The sequence below is a fragment of the Hippoglossus stenolepis genome, chromosome 6, assembly GCF_022539355.2.
Source record: "Hippoglossus stenolepis isolate QCI-W04-F060 chromosome 6, HSTE1.2, whole genome shotgun sequence".
NCBI lineage: Eukaryota > Metazoa > Chordata > Actinopteri > Pleuronectiformes > Pleuronectidae > Hippoglossus > Hippoglossus stenolepis.
Genome location: NC_061488.1, coordinates 6,477,602 through 6,494,138, shown reverse-complemented (window position 1 = coordinate 6,494,138; position 16,537 = coordinate 6,477,602). Strand labels below are relative to the sequence as shown.

At 40.1% G+C, this 16,537-nt stretch overlaps 1 protein-coding gene across 2 annotated transcripts in view; it reads left to right on the top strand.

Moving 5' to 3' along the window:
- Nucleotides 1–16,537, top strand: part of LOC118110521 (metabotropic glutamate receptor 4) — a 164,802-nt gene that overhangs the window by 121,382 nt on the left and 26,883 nt on the right. For both annotated transcript variants that reach the window (XM_035158320.2, XM_035158321.2), the window contains exons 4-6: nucleotides 11,533–11,668; nucleotides 14,976–15,130; nucleotides 15,226–15,366. In XM_035158320.2, the coding sequence (XP_035014211.1) occupies nucleotides 11,533–11,668; nucleotides 14,976–15,130; nucleotides 15,226–15,366 (432 nt within the window). The remainder of the gene's footprint in view (nucleotides 1–11,532; nucleotides 11,669–14,975; nucleotides 15,131–15,225; nucleotides 15,367–16,537) is intronic.

The window sequence follows — 16,537 nt, the reverse complement described above, 5'->3', positions numbered from 1 at the left end:
AACGATTTGAATACTCATTAAGCTGAAACGTAGAGTCAAAAATATTCTCTGAAGAAGAGTTTCTCTCTAATATTTTCTAATGTTTGTGTAACCAATGCACACAAGGACATTACTTATTATGTAAACACACTTTATGAGATTAGGATTATACAACAATTAGGAAACAAAACACGAGAGTCTGTGTAGTGAATAGATTTCTTGTTTTTTAGGTTCCTAGTGTCACGATCAAAAGAATTAACATAACAGCTGAGCATTTTAACAAATAAAGAGTTAGCATTATGCAAATCTGTAGCTTCCACAGTATTCCCTGCTTAATGTAAATGTGTTATTCTAATTATAATTTTGCGGAAAAAATTAGAGAAGGGACGAATAAAGGAAATGAAGAGAGGAAAAAAGGTGGGAGTTCCTGTTCCTCTCGGCTGATCCTCCTGCTTTACTGTGTTCGGCTTTCAAAGAGTTAAAAGAGACATTAGGGGAAATTTCTTTTGACGGTGAAACCTTGACATTATTTTTATTACTGTGTGGCTTTACAGTGGAAGAGTGAAGCAGAGAAGTGATGAGCAATATGGAAAAGCTGCTGTATATACACAATTCATGTTTAACTTAAGTTATGAAAAAGACAACGTAGGCTAATAAACTAAAACCGCACATTTGAGTCGTTTTGTTCAAAGTGTAAAGTTTGGGATATTGTGTCGTGCAGTTCTGGGAATTCTCGGTGACTTGATAGAGATAAAGCACATTATGCAGATCTGTGACAGCGTCTCGACGATCTCTCTCTCTCTGTGTACACCTGCAGCTAAAACCCTCCATTGATTTTCAAACTGTCTGAGGAACCATGTTCCAGGTGGTTGAAAGAACCATAAAGCAGAGCTCGAAAGTGTAGCTGTGGCAGTTTTGAATAAATGAAACCATTTGCAAACTGTTAATCAAACAAAGTAATGGACAGTGGAAAATAGAAAAAGTGCTGAATGGGCAGAGCAGCGTAACAATGGAACTGAAATAACTTCAAAAGAAGGAGAAATATAATCGAAATGTTATTGTTTGGATGAAGTAAACTCTTCTATTCTATATTTGTTAAATCTGTTGGAGTAGAAAGTATTGTCTTCAGAATGTGTGACTAAGATTATGACATATTTTATGTCTGTACATGAACAATTCAGTTGATGAGCTACTGCAGGAACGCCAGATGCTCTTGTGGATATTTAACCTTGTTTAATATGAGGGCAGAAGCATTTAGAACAATAAATTGGCTCAATAACAATTCAACAAAGAAGGAAAATCCATCCGAGGCTTGTTCATTATTGTATCTTGGAGAAGCTGATTGCCCTGCTAGGCTCCTCTGGCCTCCAAAAAGAGGCTGTCCTGGGGCCTGCCAGAGGCGATATTAAAGGTGAAGGCACTATATCACAAAATGGATGAACCTTCAAGAAGCTGGATTCTGCTGCAGCTATGGGGGGTATCTGTTAACCTTGGTGCAGTCTGATGCTGCAGCACCGAGTGGAAAGAAGCAGAGGCAAGCAGTATTTTCAATACATGTACTCGAAATACTATTTTAAAAACAATATTCCAAAGTTTGTAATGAGTCACTGCGCCAGTAAAAAAAAAAAAAATCCATTACCTTCTTTTTTATAATGCCACTGTGGATCGGTTTCATGCCTCTCTAAGCACTTAAAAATCTATTCTCTCACAAAAGATGAACTCCTCGGTCATTCACTGTGTGTTGATGTTCCATCAAACTGCCCCATTGAGTCCAATGTTAACCAAGTCTGGCAAATCAGGAGGAAACAGAGAGGGACCTTTTTAAATCACTGTCTCCCCCACACATTTGACACCACAGACTTAGATGTAGCAGAGTCTCCTCTCAAATAAAGCTTGAGGTCTAAAGGTCATTTCTTACACCTACTCCTGCAAAGTAGCACAGATTGTGTAGTTCCAGACTGATGATGTTGTCATATTCTTGTCTGTATTGTTTAAACAGTAGATGCACTTGTGTCCATCTGAGTACACTTGGGGCGTGCTAGTTTAAACGGAGGCATAGTCAGATGGATTGTTGGTGCACAGATGTTTTGAGGCAGCGGAAAGCGACTTTAGACCCACAGACACCTGGTTACACCCAAACTGCACTCTAAAGTACTTTCAGTGGTCATTAACACTAGAAAAGCTCTATCGATGTTAAAGCATGAAATAATGAGCAGGTTCAGACTTAGCATTGGTCACCTGAATCTACTAACTACACATTAAAACATTCATATTTCATCCACTTTTCGGCACTAACGACTGCTATGTTGGTGAAGAATGCCAGTAAAGCCAAGAAGCTATTCATCACCTGTGGAGCACTGAGAAAGAAACTATTGTGATGTTCAACAGGATAAAAAATAGGGGGAGAATGAAATTTAGAATGTGAACCGTCTTTTCACTCATCTGTCATTAGAAATGAATACTACCCGGTGATGCTATCGTATCAGCCGATAGACGCTGACAATCAAATGTAGTGGCAGGGAAGTTTTCAGCAGCTCGTTGACAATGTGACAAGGCCTCCAGCGGCCGGCTCTTCTTCTGTCCCCACGCCTGATTATACAGCACCATTACCGTTGGCTCTGAGCAGACGCGGCATATACTTTAAACTCTTCAGTGACGCTTTAATAACATTTTAATCTTAAGAGGCTTGCTATGTGAATTCTCCTTGGTGAGAGGAAAGTCCCATGGTTGTCAGGTGAGTTATTTTATCACAGCACAGAAAAAGCTCATTTCACAGCGCTCAGAGGCCTGTCTTTGATTTATAAATCATTTGCACTGAGAAGGGAAATGTCATTCACTCGTTTTGAAATCTAATTTACAGTTGCCCCGGAACCTGTTATCATGTAGTATTTTCTCATTCAGGATCTGGGAACAGAAGTGACAGTATGCTCTCACTGCTGCTCAATGGCTGACAATGACACTATTCTCTATATGAATATAAAAATGCATTAGCAGAATTTCTGTGTATGAAGCGTGTATCCTCCGGTCAAATTTCCACAATTGAACCCAAAAAAAAAAAGAACTTGGCTATTTAAAGACGGTTCAGGAACCTCAGAGTTGCTGAAAAATGGGGCAGTGTCATTTCTCAAGCTCCGGCAGACGCAGTGGAAATAACCGTTTTTAAAAATTTGAGCAAAGGGACAGATCCAGGATTGTTTTCTGATCATGACGAAAACAATCCGGCACATTCAGGGGACTGATATCTACGAGAGTGTTTAACTCCATGCAGCTTGATTGAATTGAAGGGATCTATTGGACGTGGGCGGACGCATGACTGAAGTTTCTGCTGATATGCAGTGTTTTTATATTGAACTGTGACATTAAGTATAGTATGAAGTGTCCAATCACAGTGTGACAAGGGCGTTCACTTTGATTAATGATTTTCATCAAAAAGCGCCATCGATTAAACACTAAACACAGAATAGAATCAAAGTTCATCATACACATCGTCTCCTGAAAACCAGCCACTGTCTATATTTTAATATTTCAAACCTTCCCCTAAAATAAAGTGCTTCCAGTAAAATGTATTACAGTGATGGCAATGCATTGTTACAGCATGCATCAAAGTGAAAGAACAGTGTGGGATGAATAATAGGAACAAAATAACATGTTCTGTCAGTGCTGCCCTCTTGCCCTGCATGAGCTTCCCCCTTCACTGTGGGGATGAATAGCGAGTGGGTCTATTTCCTCCCGGGACTTACGGCGTGCTGATATCGAGCAGACTTGCTGACAGATGTAATACCGCGACTGGTGGCCATTTGGCTTAAGAAAATAGCCATGCCAACAAATACTTTGAGTTGATCCATCAACTTTGAGGCCAGAGTGTAACTACAGTTCCAGTTCTGGGGTCTCGTATATACACTTCCACCGATTGTTTGCAGAGTCATCAATACAAGCCTGAGTGGGTGATTCTTTCTTGTTTCAGGGAGCAAAGATTAGACCCATGCACTTCATAACACTCAATTTAACAGCTAGTCCAGATTACAGCACCTGTTGTGGCACTGCTGTTGCATCACTGCTCCCTTTCTTCACATTTATCATCATGAATCATCCGTTTGAATTAATTCAATCAGGTAAATGAGGCAAGAAATGAATCCCCAACAATAAGAGCAGGTCTGGGAAACTATCTGCAGTCAAAAATGTTCATTTTCAGTAAAATTATCTTATTTGCAAAAACAAACCTAATCTCCTCCGTAGAGGAAATGTAAAGAGAAGAAGACTGAATATGTTTTAGAGATTTAGATAAAAGCTGATATTTTTTATAGTCACAATGTCTGATGCAGCCAATGTTGTAGATGATTAAAGAACATGCTTTCATTTTAGATTATCTTTTGTACAAGCGCTGGAACACTCCTTTTACAGAAACCATACATGAAGCACACATGAAGATGCATCACAGTAATCACATCCATCTTTAATCCTATTTGATTTCACACACACCGCCAAGTACATGTATTTCCTATTAACATCAGAGCATCTCCGCCTTGAGTACATTGGAAACCCATTATGAGCTGGAAGCTGGAAAATTGCAAATTGCTTCCTATCATTTTGTTTCATCTCCTGCTCCTTTGAAACCCAAATATTCAGCATCACCACTTTGTTTCAATGACACAGAACAAGCCAGGCTGCAGTATGGTGGTTATCAAGAGAAAAAATTAAACTAATAAAGCCACAGGAGTTGTTCATGCTATCTGCTCTGATTACTGAGAAGGACACAGCAAATCAGCCCAGTAAGGAAGATATCATGAACATAAAAACATATTATACGGAGATACTTTGTAGAATTAATGATTTGCTTTGAAACATTGCTGCACTGATGTTTTCATTGTTATATTTATTGTTGAAATACAGGAACGTGATGGTACATAATGTGTCTATAAGGAGTAATAACTGCCACGGAAAAACAAAGACAGATTTACATTTGTGATATTGACATTTATTGCCAGTTATATCTCAAACACATTGTTTTATGCTGTAAGGTATAATGGACATTTTAATTTGATATGCGTTTGTGCTGTGAATTGATTCATTTCATTTGAAAAACAGTGTTTTAAATAGATCTCTTCACATTTTATCCTCTGACATATTTGCTTTATTTATTCCTGAGACATCTTTACATATCTCTGAATGAACGACGATATGGAAATTCTTGGCCGATACCGATATTTAAAACAACAATCTAGCCGATAGCCGATACAGATATTTGTTTATTACTTGAATAATATGAAAAACAGAAAAAGTGACAAGTGTAACTTTAGATGCCATGGATGGACATAGACACCTATTCAGCCAAACATTTAACAGTATCACCAGGCCTACTCAAGACATCATCTCAACTGTAAACAGATGCTTGCAAGCCTTACAAAACACTAGCATAAACCCTTAGGGAATGCCATATAAATTCAAGTCAAGATGCAGTGCTACTACTAGCCTGCTGTGCAACACAACACAATAGGAGGCTCTGATTACAACAAATAAAATTTAAAAAAATGTTTCGATGAAAACTGCCTGCCATACAACTACCTACTCAATGAGTAGCGCAGCGTCATTCTCAAGCGCGCAGCCGCCTGGCTGTTCACACCGGACCCGCATTTCTCCGCGCCGGTCAGCCCGCGATTCTCCGCTTGTTGTTGTATGTAACCCGTTCAATGTCGGGTGTCGGGGGTAAATGACGTATTCTCCAAGCAAGCCTTTACCCCCCCTCTCTTTTTATCTATATGACTGCTTGTGTGGCTGTAGTGGATGGGCAGAGGGGGACATTTAATTATGTGATTGGGAAAATTGGGAAAATTAAAACTCCAGGACAACAGAAGGGGAATACAAAGTATGGGATGCATATTTGATCATTTATATCATGTAAAATATGTCATTTATATCGTTTAAAATGTTTCTGTCTGTTTCCTGGCGCGATACGCTCGCACGCCGAAACCATTGGTGAAGGGCGCTGGCGCGGCGCGGCGCATCGCAGCCCATGTGAACCGCACAAAGGTTTAACAGGGGGGTGGATGGGAGGCGCCTGGCTTTCTTGGCGCTGCGCGGCGCTTCAGCGCCCGGTGTAAACCCGGCATCAGTGTACCATAATCTGGATGCCAGATTGGCAGGCTGCAGAAAACATACCAATGAACATCGGCCAATGTTATCGGTGAAAGTCAAGTTTATTACCGATACGCTGATGGCAGTAAACGAGGCGAATATCGGCCGCTACCGATATACGGCCGATACATCGGTGCACCACTAGTTTTTTTTATATATATATATCACAGTGGTGGAATATTATACTTAAATCGTATATCCAAATATTGTCTTTCTTTCTGGCCACTTTATACTGTGTATAATCAGTTCTTCACTACACATATTTATTTACACTAGCAGAGCGAAGCTGAACCCAGAGTACACATGAGCTTGAGAGATCTGAGTGGGAGAGCTTGACTCCTGACCAACCTCAAATTAAACCATTCAGCAGCAGTTCAGCCTCGCTCTCCCAGTAGAACACACTGGTAAAACCCAAGACTCATCAAATCCAGTCCAAAGCTGCTCCTTGATATTAACCTACTGCCTGATAAGCTGTGGGCTGCACAGAAAGTGCACTCAGACGCATCCATGTGTTTGACATGAATGTTAAATGAAGAAACAGTGAATACACACACACACACGCCAGACACGATTTACACACAAGATTCTGGGTATAATAAAGATAAACTGCAATGATATATAGGTGAAATTGGGGTCATTCATCCTCTCCGATCTAATACAAGAACCATTCAAGGTTCAAATCAAATGCAATCTCTACCAAAATATTCTTTCATATAAGATGTTATTTGTTCATTTGTGTTGTTTTCCCCATGTTGCAGGTGAGATTGATCTGAGCCGTCCTCATAATGTTGTAATAAATAAAGTTTTGTAGTTTGGTGTAGGTTAGGGGTCTACATCCAACGGCACAAACCTCCTCCAAGGCCTGACAGTCCTGTTAAATTCAATCAAGCTGCACCACATTTCACACACTCATTAGACAGATATCAGTTCCCTTAATGTGCCTGACTTTCTGTCATCAAGATCCATCAATTATTTTCTGGGTAAAACTGAAAATACCCAATTTTGGCAATGTTAAAGAAAGTGAAAAGATTTCCCAGATCGGCCCCCTGATTTGGATCTACACCAAAATGTAATGGGTTCTCCACTGATCCACACTGGATCGTTCCAGGAAGATTTGTGGAAATCTGTTCAGTCGATTTGGTCTAATCTCGCTCACAAACAAAACAAACAAACCTGTCTTCATTAAGTTTTGTTCCTGGAATTTGAGTAAAAAGATGTTTCAGCAAACTGCAGGTTTTTCCAGCCTCCCTTGCTCTTACCATTTCACAGACCTTACCACTAACACCACTGTCATCTTTGTTTTCATTAAATGAAGCCATGCAGTGTCTTCCTCTTGTTTTAAGTCTCCATCGATGTGGGAATTTTTTAAGCTCTGAGACACATGATTTCGATAGGCCGGACACTTCCCGTTCCAAACTGGAACCAGCTCTCAATTCCGAATGCCCTATTTGTGACTCAGCAGTCTATAATAACTATAATGGGATATTATACAGTAATTGAACCCCTGAGGAGGATTTCATTACTTCTTATCCTCTTAACCCAGCACAGCGCACAGCGTCAGTGACAGAAAAGTGCCTCGGGGACTGTGGGGGATTTAGTTTCTTGCTCCAGGACACGTTAGCAGGGTGGTTGATGAAACAGCGGACTGAACCTGGGCGTCTTCAGTTCAGGGTCATGCTGCCCCAATGATTTCTCTCTCACTCTCTCCTCCCAGAATTTCACTCCCACTCGCTTTTGGCTGTATTCCCGCAAAGAGGAGGAACACGCAATAAGTAACAAAAATTTATAATATTTTGCTAGCAGGGATGGTCGGGGTTTTACCTCTACTGTTGTTTGTCTTGCCTAAAATCAATCCCCCCCCACACCCATCCATTTTCTCTCCCTCTCGGGGGCCCAAACGTGTCCCAGCATGCATTGGACGAAACGGAGAAAAACATCGGACAGGTTGCCAGTTGATGGCGTGTCTCTGATCAACTGATTTCCATAAATCACTGCATATGCAGTTCCTTTAATCAGAGGCTGAGGGTCACTTATCTCGCTATTTAGCTCCGTCCACATCACCTTGTTTTGGTTTGATATTCTCAGAATATTCGTATAATATGAGCCACTGTGATCAGCTTTGACTGAGCGTAGCCAGAGAGTATACAGTACCACCAGTTGATTGATGGAACTACATTGAAGGTCAAAGCAGATGGGAAATTTAAAGTTGCCTAATAAATTTGCTGTAACACAACACGAGTAACAGCTACAGTGTTAAAGTTTTCATTCCAAAATAAAGAAAGGGACATTATTATTATAATTATATACACTTATAATTATACTATTAACATTATCCAGCAGATTAAACCTGCTTGTGTAGGTATTTCTGTGAAAGGTATCCCAATAAAGAGGCTATTTTTATCCCGGGCACTTTCACCACCACAACTCCCACTTGGGTGCATTTTGTGTGCATCTGCAATACTGTTCACCGGGCGCAGGGAGCTGTGCTGCAATCAGCCACAGTGCCAGCAAATATTTAATGTTTACGGCAGCAGTGTCACTCTCACAGGCGTCAAATGAGAAGGAATATTAGTGTTCAGAGCTGTTAGGAGAGCAGAGAGCAGAGACCGGGGCTGACAATGGGAGACACAGGAGAGGAGGCTCACTGTCTCCTCAGCAACGTATATTTTTAGAGGTGCTTTTTAGACACGGCTCGGATGTTAAGAGTCGTATAGGATGAGTGTTGGGAGGAGAACACACGGCTTGTCAAGTTCCTAGCAGAATAAAAGGAGGCTTCGGTTTGACTCTGCACTTCCCTACTTGGCTTAAACACAACACACAGGTCGTCGGAGAGATTAATGAATTACGACATTTTTACTATTTGCCAGACCTAAAGCACTGCTCAGTACTTCAGTTTGGTTTTACACAAGCCACTGGTTATTAATCTGCATAGACCCTTTTTAGGCCACTTTAATGCATATACTATATGTAATGAGCACAAGATGCTGTACGAGTCTGGAGACAGAAACATTAAGGCAAATGGTGGTGGGTTTTTTTCTCAGCTGCCACATGTTTGTGAGCAATTGCTTTTTAATTGTCTCTCTGTATGTTCGTGTGTTGACAGTGTAACAGGAGATGGTGGTCATCCATTAAATCTGAAGGAAGCCTTAAAGTCCTTAAGTGGATTGTGTCCAGTGGCAAAATGTAATCTAGCCACGTGTGATATTTAAATGTGATTCATGTAGAGGGAATTATTTAGTTAGCTAAAATTAATATAATATATGTAATGAGCAAGGGCTGCAATTACCAAGACCAATTAAAAGCCACTTAGGCCGTATTAACAGCTTTCACAGCTGAACGTCACAGGTATCACAGCATGCAAACAATCAACTGTGAGAGGAAATAAAATCGTATATATTAGCTTTGTGCAGATATGATGAAATGATATAGTGAACATTGTTAGTGGAAAGGTGCAGGTTCAGCTCCAGTGCTTGGAGCAGGTGCAGGGATTGAGTGTGTGGTTCAGTCAAAGGGTTTGATACCGTGTATTTGACCATCCTATATACTCAGCGAACTAATAGACAGTTGCAATGAAACAAATAGCTTTGTCTACCCTTCAACTAACAGAGTTACAACACAGGGGCCCCTGGAGAGCCTCGTTGAATGTGCTTCATCTCCCAGTGGTTAGGTTCTCATCCCCTGGTTCTCTCCCTATAGGTTTAGCAACACAGCCGCCTGCTGCTGCTGATGAGAGGAGAGAAGAGTAGAGAGGGATGAGTGCTCTGCTTCCACATAGCAGATGTTGGGGGAGGGGGTAAGGGGGACTGAAGTAGCAGTGATGCAAAGACATCGTATCTAATGTTTGAGAGAGTCGCTTGGAGCAGAGAGCTGAAGCTGATAAATTTCCCATGTGCCTGTGTTGGTCATGTCAGTAGAACTGAGAGGGACACAGATAAAACTCTGCTTCAGTTTAATCAAAGAGTCAACAATCAGGAGCATGTAGGTGCTAGAAAGGTGTTCGAACTGTGAAAAGCTGTATTTGAAAGCTGATAGTGCATATTATCATACATTCCATTTCACTTCTTCTTCAGTAAAACACACAAGTAAATGTACAAAACAAATGTATAACGGCCAAATAAAAAATGAGGTAAATAAATGCAAGAAGTTTATATATTGGTATAATTTGATCTATCTAAAATCTAATTTTTGAGTCTCAAATCTGGGATTTACACTTATTTCCCCTTTTTTGGGGGATATCTTTGCTCAAAATAAGTCCTGCCTGAATTCAGAGGAAAACAAATCCCCACAACAAGAAGACAGAGGCCAGTAAATACAAACAAATTAGTCTCTACACTCTACAGCCCTTGAAGGAACTGCTATAACCAGCCTGCTGTGAATGTATAAATCACAACAGTCGAGCTGTAGCTCACATGCATGACCGGAGGAAACATATACGTACATAAAGCCGCAGAGAAACCACTGCTTTGAATAAAAAGAAAACAGGATTAAATTCATCCACAGAACAATAAAAAAAAAGGCCAGTGACTGAAGCCCCTCACTGAACTAACCGGAAGTGACTCTTTACACCCATGAGCAACGAAGCTGGTTAATTTAATGGCATCCGCTTTTCTTTACTCGTATTTCCAGTTTCCCAAACCCTATTCATATCTGAGCTGAGGCCAGGCTTTGTTTTGTGGTGCGAGTCCAGCTATCATGAACTCAACTACAGGGTATTATTCCTGCACTGGCTGCTCTTTGGACGGCTTTGCTCTGGGTCACGAGGGGAAATTCATTAGCATGCACATACTCTCTGTGGCATTTTCGTAGAGCGACAAAACAATTATCCTGAAATGTTGCCCAGAGAATTAAAAAGGCTTCAATTGTGGGTAACCAGGGGGACGCTGCCTTTAGAATGATACCAGAGGTTCTTTAATGGTTGAGGACGCTCTTTAAACACAAGCATGAGGAATTTAGTAAACAGTTTGCAGGCTTGAACCAAATTAAACAAGCCTGTGTAATAATAAAAAATGGCTCAGTACAAATGGAACCAGTTTTCAATTACAAAATTGATGTACTTCCAAATGCTACCAAATTCCCCCGGTCTCACTGACAGCGCCATAAACTGAATTGATGGGTCTCCGGGTCTTAAAACTGCCCCTTGTGGTCCAAGGAAAGATTTTTTTTAATACCTTACATCGCTCATGCTGTGAAATACTGCACCTGTACACATTTAATACTGCATCTATCACCAAAAAGTCCAAAGGATTGAAAAGGTGTTAAAAAAAAGAAAAGAAGACATGTTTCCGGGTAAACGAGACCTTGAAAAACACAAATAAGCAATCGTAGTTAAAATATCTGTTAATGAGATCCATCCAGATGTATTATAGAGAAAGAGTTTTTCAAAGTCCTTTTAACTATTTTTTTCTTTTGTCTTCCAATTAGGTGGCCTGTGCATTTCACAGTCGGTGAAGATACCACGTGAGCCAAGAACTGGAGAGTTTGACAAGATAATTCGCAGGCTGAGTGAGAACCCGAACGCCCGAGTAGTCATTATCTTCGCCAATGAGGATGACATCAGGTGAGCACAGCGGAATTCTAATTGCTGCCAATTAACATCACTGTTAACCTCACTTTTTTTCCCACTTCTCTTGTTGGATACTTGCTTTGTAACAGTTACCTGACACATTTTGTCAATGTTCCTTTGATAAGTTGAAGTGACTCGGTTTGCAAATCTTACAAATGTCTGACGTGATAAATGTTGTTTAGCGACGTCTTTACCAGAGGCTGGTTTTTAAAATGTCATACATGTCTCCTGTGTGTATAACAAAATGAAAATGCCCTTTTCTCATAAAATACAGTCTGCTACCCGTAAGTTAATATTTATAAGTTATAAATGGCAAATATGTTTATATTTGGGTGTATTCACATTTACTTTAGCCTCGTCACTGAGGACAATGCAGTGAAGCAGCTGGTAAATACAGAGACGAGAGACAAATAGTAGGACCCAATAGAAGCTAAGGGAAAAGCCTTGGTAGAGCAGAAGTACACGTGTTTTATTTTTCAGGCTCTCTCCTTCAAAATATCTAATAATTAGACAAAAGCCCTAGTTCGGTGTCGCTAGCTCTGCCGCTAGTCACCTTGGATCAGCAGAGATTTGTTCTAGTTCGCCCAAAAGTGCCGACCTGTGCGTTACAGCAGCACCAAGATGACAGAAAGCAACGTTTGCAATGCAAACAACAGTTATTCCACAATTTTCACTGTTGGTGCTGCCTTCAGGTGCTTCCCGAAAACCAAAACACTACACAGAGTGAAACCAAGATCAAGTCTCCTGGTTTACAAAGTTTGCCCATTTACTAAAGCAGTTTTTACATATTTAAAATTAATTACAACTATTTCTTTAAAAACCATAGTGAGTGTTGTGTGTAATTGCAGTGTCGTCCACTCAGAGCTTCATCTCATTCTGACGTACTGGAACTCATAACTGACGTGTGAAGTAACCAGGGAAAATACAAAGTGTCTGCTGATGTCTCCAAGATTTCAGACAAAGGATTCTCAACTGACTTTACTTTGATCTGTCCAAAACGTTTTGATCCCCTAAAATGTGATCACTATGTTTAAAGGGATATATTTCCCTACAATGTTCTATTCATAGTAAGGTGAACTTACTCAATTTAAAGCTGAGACCAACTTTATACATTACTCAGGTACTGTACTTACATATCGCATTGAGGTTGAACTCGATGTAACTCCATTTTTACTTAACTTCATTTGAAAGTTCCAAGTTACTTTCATGCAAAACAAAGATTTATGTCTGACAGCTGCAACATTAAAAAGTTGCCTGCATGTTAAATGCATAAAATATACATGATTATATAAAACTAAATAATTGATACTAGATAATGAATTCCTTTGCTACTTTGTGTATTTTGCTGAAGAAAAATACAAATGCTTTTACTAAAATTGTATATTTACCGTGGTATTAATACACAACCGCTACGTTTCATTGAGGCTGTGTCAGAGGTGTTGACTGGTTTATTCTGAAGCCATATTTCATCATGGTGTTGTTGTACTATATTGAGCTGCATCTCATTTGAGAGGATCCACCCCCCCGATGTCCTTCCTATCTGACTAATAGCTTCATCCTCCTCCATTTGACACCGTCTTCTGTCCCCATTTATTTAAATTTGACCGCATTTTACGATAGAACAGTGTCCCTGCTTTCCACGTGAGGACAAAAATGTATCAATTTAAATCCATTATCTCCTGTTGAGACAGATCGTCTATATTAAGAATTAATTAATTGGCTGTTGCCTGAATCCACCCACCAGACACTGTTGTGGCTTTGCAAGGGGGGGGGGGGGAATGTTTCCAAGCAACCCAGTTAGTAGGCCAGTGTATTCCTGGTGGAAGGGAGCAGAGATTTGGGGCGGCCTGGTGATGAGGACCAGGGCAGAAGGCCCAGTGCTCATTGACATAATCCGGTCCTGATAACGGCTAATAGTCTGGATATAGTAATTACTGAAAGCCGGGGGGACTTCAGCCCTGCAGAGCGTGATACCCAACTAGTTACACAAATATAAAGCCTCACTAAAGTAAATTATGTTGCTGGAGTTAACCTGTAGGTTTTCTAGTAAGTAACATTTAATTCCTCTGAAAGATTGATTTAAAAATTCCAAAGTCCCTTGAATTGCTTCTGATTTTGTTTCATCATGTAAAAAATACTCACTTCTAAGCTGGGTAAATTGTGTTATCATAAATACAGCTTCTATAATGAGTATTTTATATTAACGTTGGATGTGAGAAAGTCACGTGGCAAAGTAACACGTCTGTGTAAGCTTGAGCTTTTACTGTAGGATAATTACAATTTCACTTTAAGGGCCAAGAACTAAATGTGTGTCAGGAGCTGAACTCTCAACCTCTAGTTGTTAAGTCTAAGAGAAGCATCCAACCATGAACCATCCGCAACCCCGACACCTTCACTTTACTTCTCACCGAGTTATTTTTGTATCAGACTTGTCAGACTATCTAGTCATGTCTGCGTTATGTAATCTCCCGATGATGGGAAAATCTATTCCTTTCATTTTTCCTAAATGGAGCGCATAATTGCATCTTAAGACATTCTCATTTTGCTAAATTTCTCAAGAGCAGAATGGGGGGGAATCATTACCAATCCAACATAAATCCTCGGGGTCATAAAATAAGGTAAAGAGGCATAAAGTTTGCCGGATGACTCACTGTGAGCCCGCTACACATTTTACAAAAATCTGTGGTAATTATTTTACAAGGTTATAACGTCCTTTTTTTATGCAAATACAAGGTTTTATATAAGATGTTAAAGAAGTATCTGCCATGTAAAAAAAAAAGCTGATGTGGTGTACAACACAATATGACGCTTAATATTTATAGCTCTAGCATCTTTGGGGCAATATAATGGCTGGTAATGCTTCACATGCCAGGTGGCCGGGTTTAGATTTTATGTTGCTGTGCTCCAGACTTCTTGATGTTACACTGCTGCTGTAGCAGGAGCTCACTGGCAGTTTTTTATTTCTTTACGACTCCCCAAACTTACTCCTACTGGCAACAAGCCTGGACAAATGTGGCAAGGGTCTAATTCTGCCACTGCAAAGAGAAACTTCCCTGCACTGGGAATAACTCGGTGCCTGCGGTGGTGTTTAAAATCAACTTAAGTAGTTACCTGAGTACGACTTTGTCCAGACTCATTGTCATGAAATCAGCTGCTCTTCAGTTTTTAAAGTGCATAGGTGGGAACCCGCTGTTAAAGATGATAATTAACTGAATGTGCAATGATTTTTATCAGAAAATAAATGAAAACGCAATATTATAAAAGGTCCAATTATTCATCCTTCTCCATCTCTGTCCCATAGACGGCTCCTTCAAGCTGCTAAGAAGGCCAATCAAACAGGACACTTCATCTGGGTGGGGTCAGACAGCTGGGGCTCCAAAATCTCCCCGATTCTGAACCAGGAGGAAATGGCTGAGGGCGCCGTCACCATCCTGCCCAAACGCCAATCCATCAAAGGTATTCATAACAAGAGCCTGACCGAATGCGCACGACTATTTTATTTGTTACTTTTGACAACGAATACAGTTACATCTGTCATCAATTCCTTTCAGGTTTCGATCGCTATTTCGTCAGCCGAACACTAGAGAACAACAGGAGGAACATCTGGTTTGCAGAGTTCTGGGAGAATAACTTCCAGTGCAAGCTGAGTCGACATGCGGTGAAGAAAGGATCTGGCATCAAAAAATGCACAAGTGAGTATACAATGAAAATATGTGAAGGCACAATGGAAAGCAATCAGTCAATGACTAGGTATAATGAATTGGTCTCCTGTGAATACAATATGTGTGTACTTGGTTATAGGTAAACAATCACACTCCACAATCTCATCTGGGAAAAATGTTCCCTAGGGCTGCTTCTAACAGCTATTTTGATAATCTATAATAAAGTATTTTAATAATCACTTAATCCGTCAATTATTTGTTTATTTTTGTCTGATTAATCGATTATTAATCAGATAAAAAGGCAAAAGCTAGATAAAGTCCTTTCCAGCAGTTGATTCAAAAAGCAACTTTGTCTTCTTGTACAATGCTCCTACTCAAGATACCTTGAATTTAGTTTGAACGAGTCAGAATGGTGTTGCAGATATCATAAACTTGAATCAGAATTTAATTGTACATATATGAACTTGTGAAAAATCTAATTACGTATGTTGAAAATTGGAGTTTTGAGTAGTTTATTTATCAGAATTAATGATACTGTTTTGACTAGTCAGAATGATGTTATAAATATCTAACATAAAAAATGTTCTAGTCACAATTAGAGTACGACTACTGGAAAGGATTTTGTTGATATCTATAAAGTTAAAATGGCTTGTGTGCCTCTGTGAGGCCGAAGGAGTGTCTGTCTCTCACAGTGGACAAGCTGTACTGAGCTGGATTCAGTCTGTAGGTCTCTCGACCACCGCTGCTCTCTGAAGAAGCAACAGTTGTTAAAAGTGTCCCACCCCCTCAGGAGACGAAGCTACAGTGTGAGCCGTGTGTTAAAACAGACCCAACTAACTGATTACTGAATTAGTTGCCATTATAATCGATTATAATCAATTGAATCAATTACTTGTTGCAGCGGGAGTGTTCCCATTATTTGTCTGTTGACTGCTTCAATTTGCAGTTGACGACAACAGCAATCAAAACACTGCGCCTCTTGAAAACATAATCAATAGTGAATCCAATCAGCACATTAGATACAAGCTTTTAGGTCATTAAAATGAGTCTTCTCTTAAGGTCTGTCTGCCGCCCAACACGGCAGAGCAACACTGCATGTCCAGTAGTCCTGATTTAAAGCTTGTGACTGTAAAGTATCCAGGGGGAGCTTTCCTCTGATATCTGTGTTGTGAGTGTTGTGCAACACAAACATCAGCCTGTG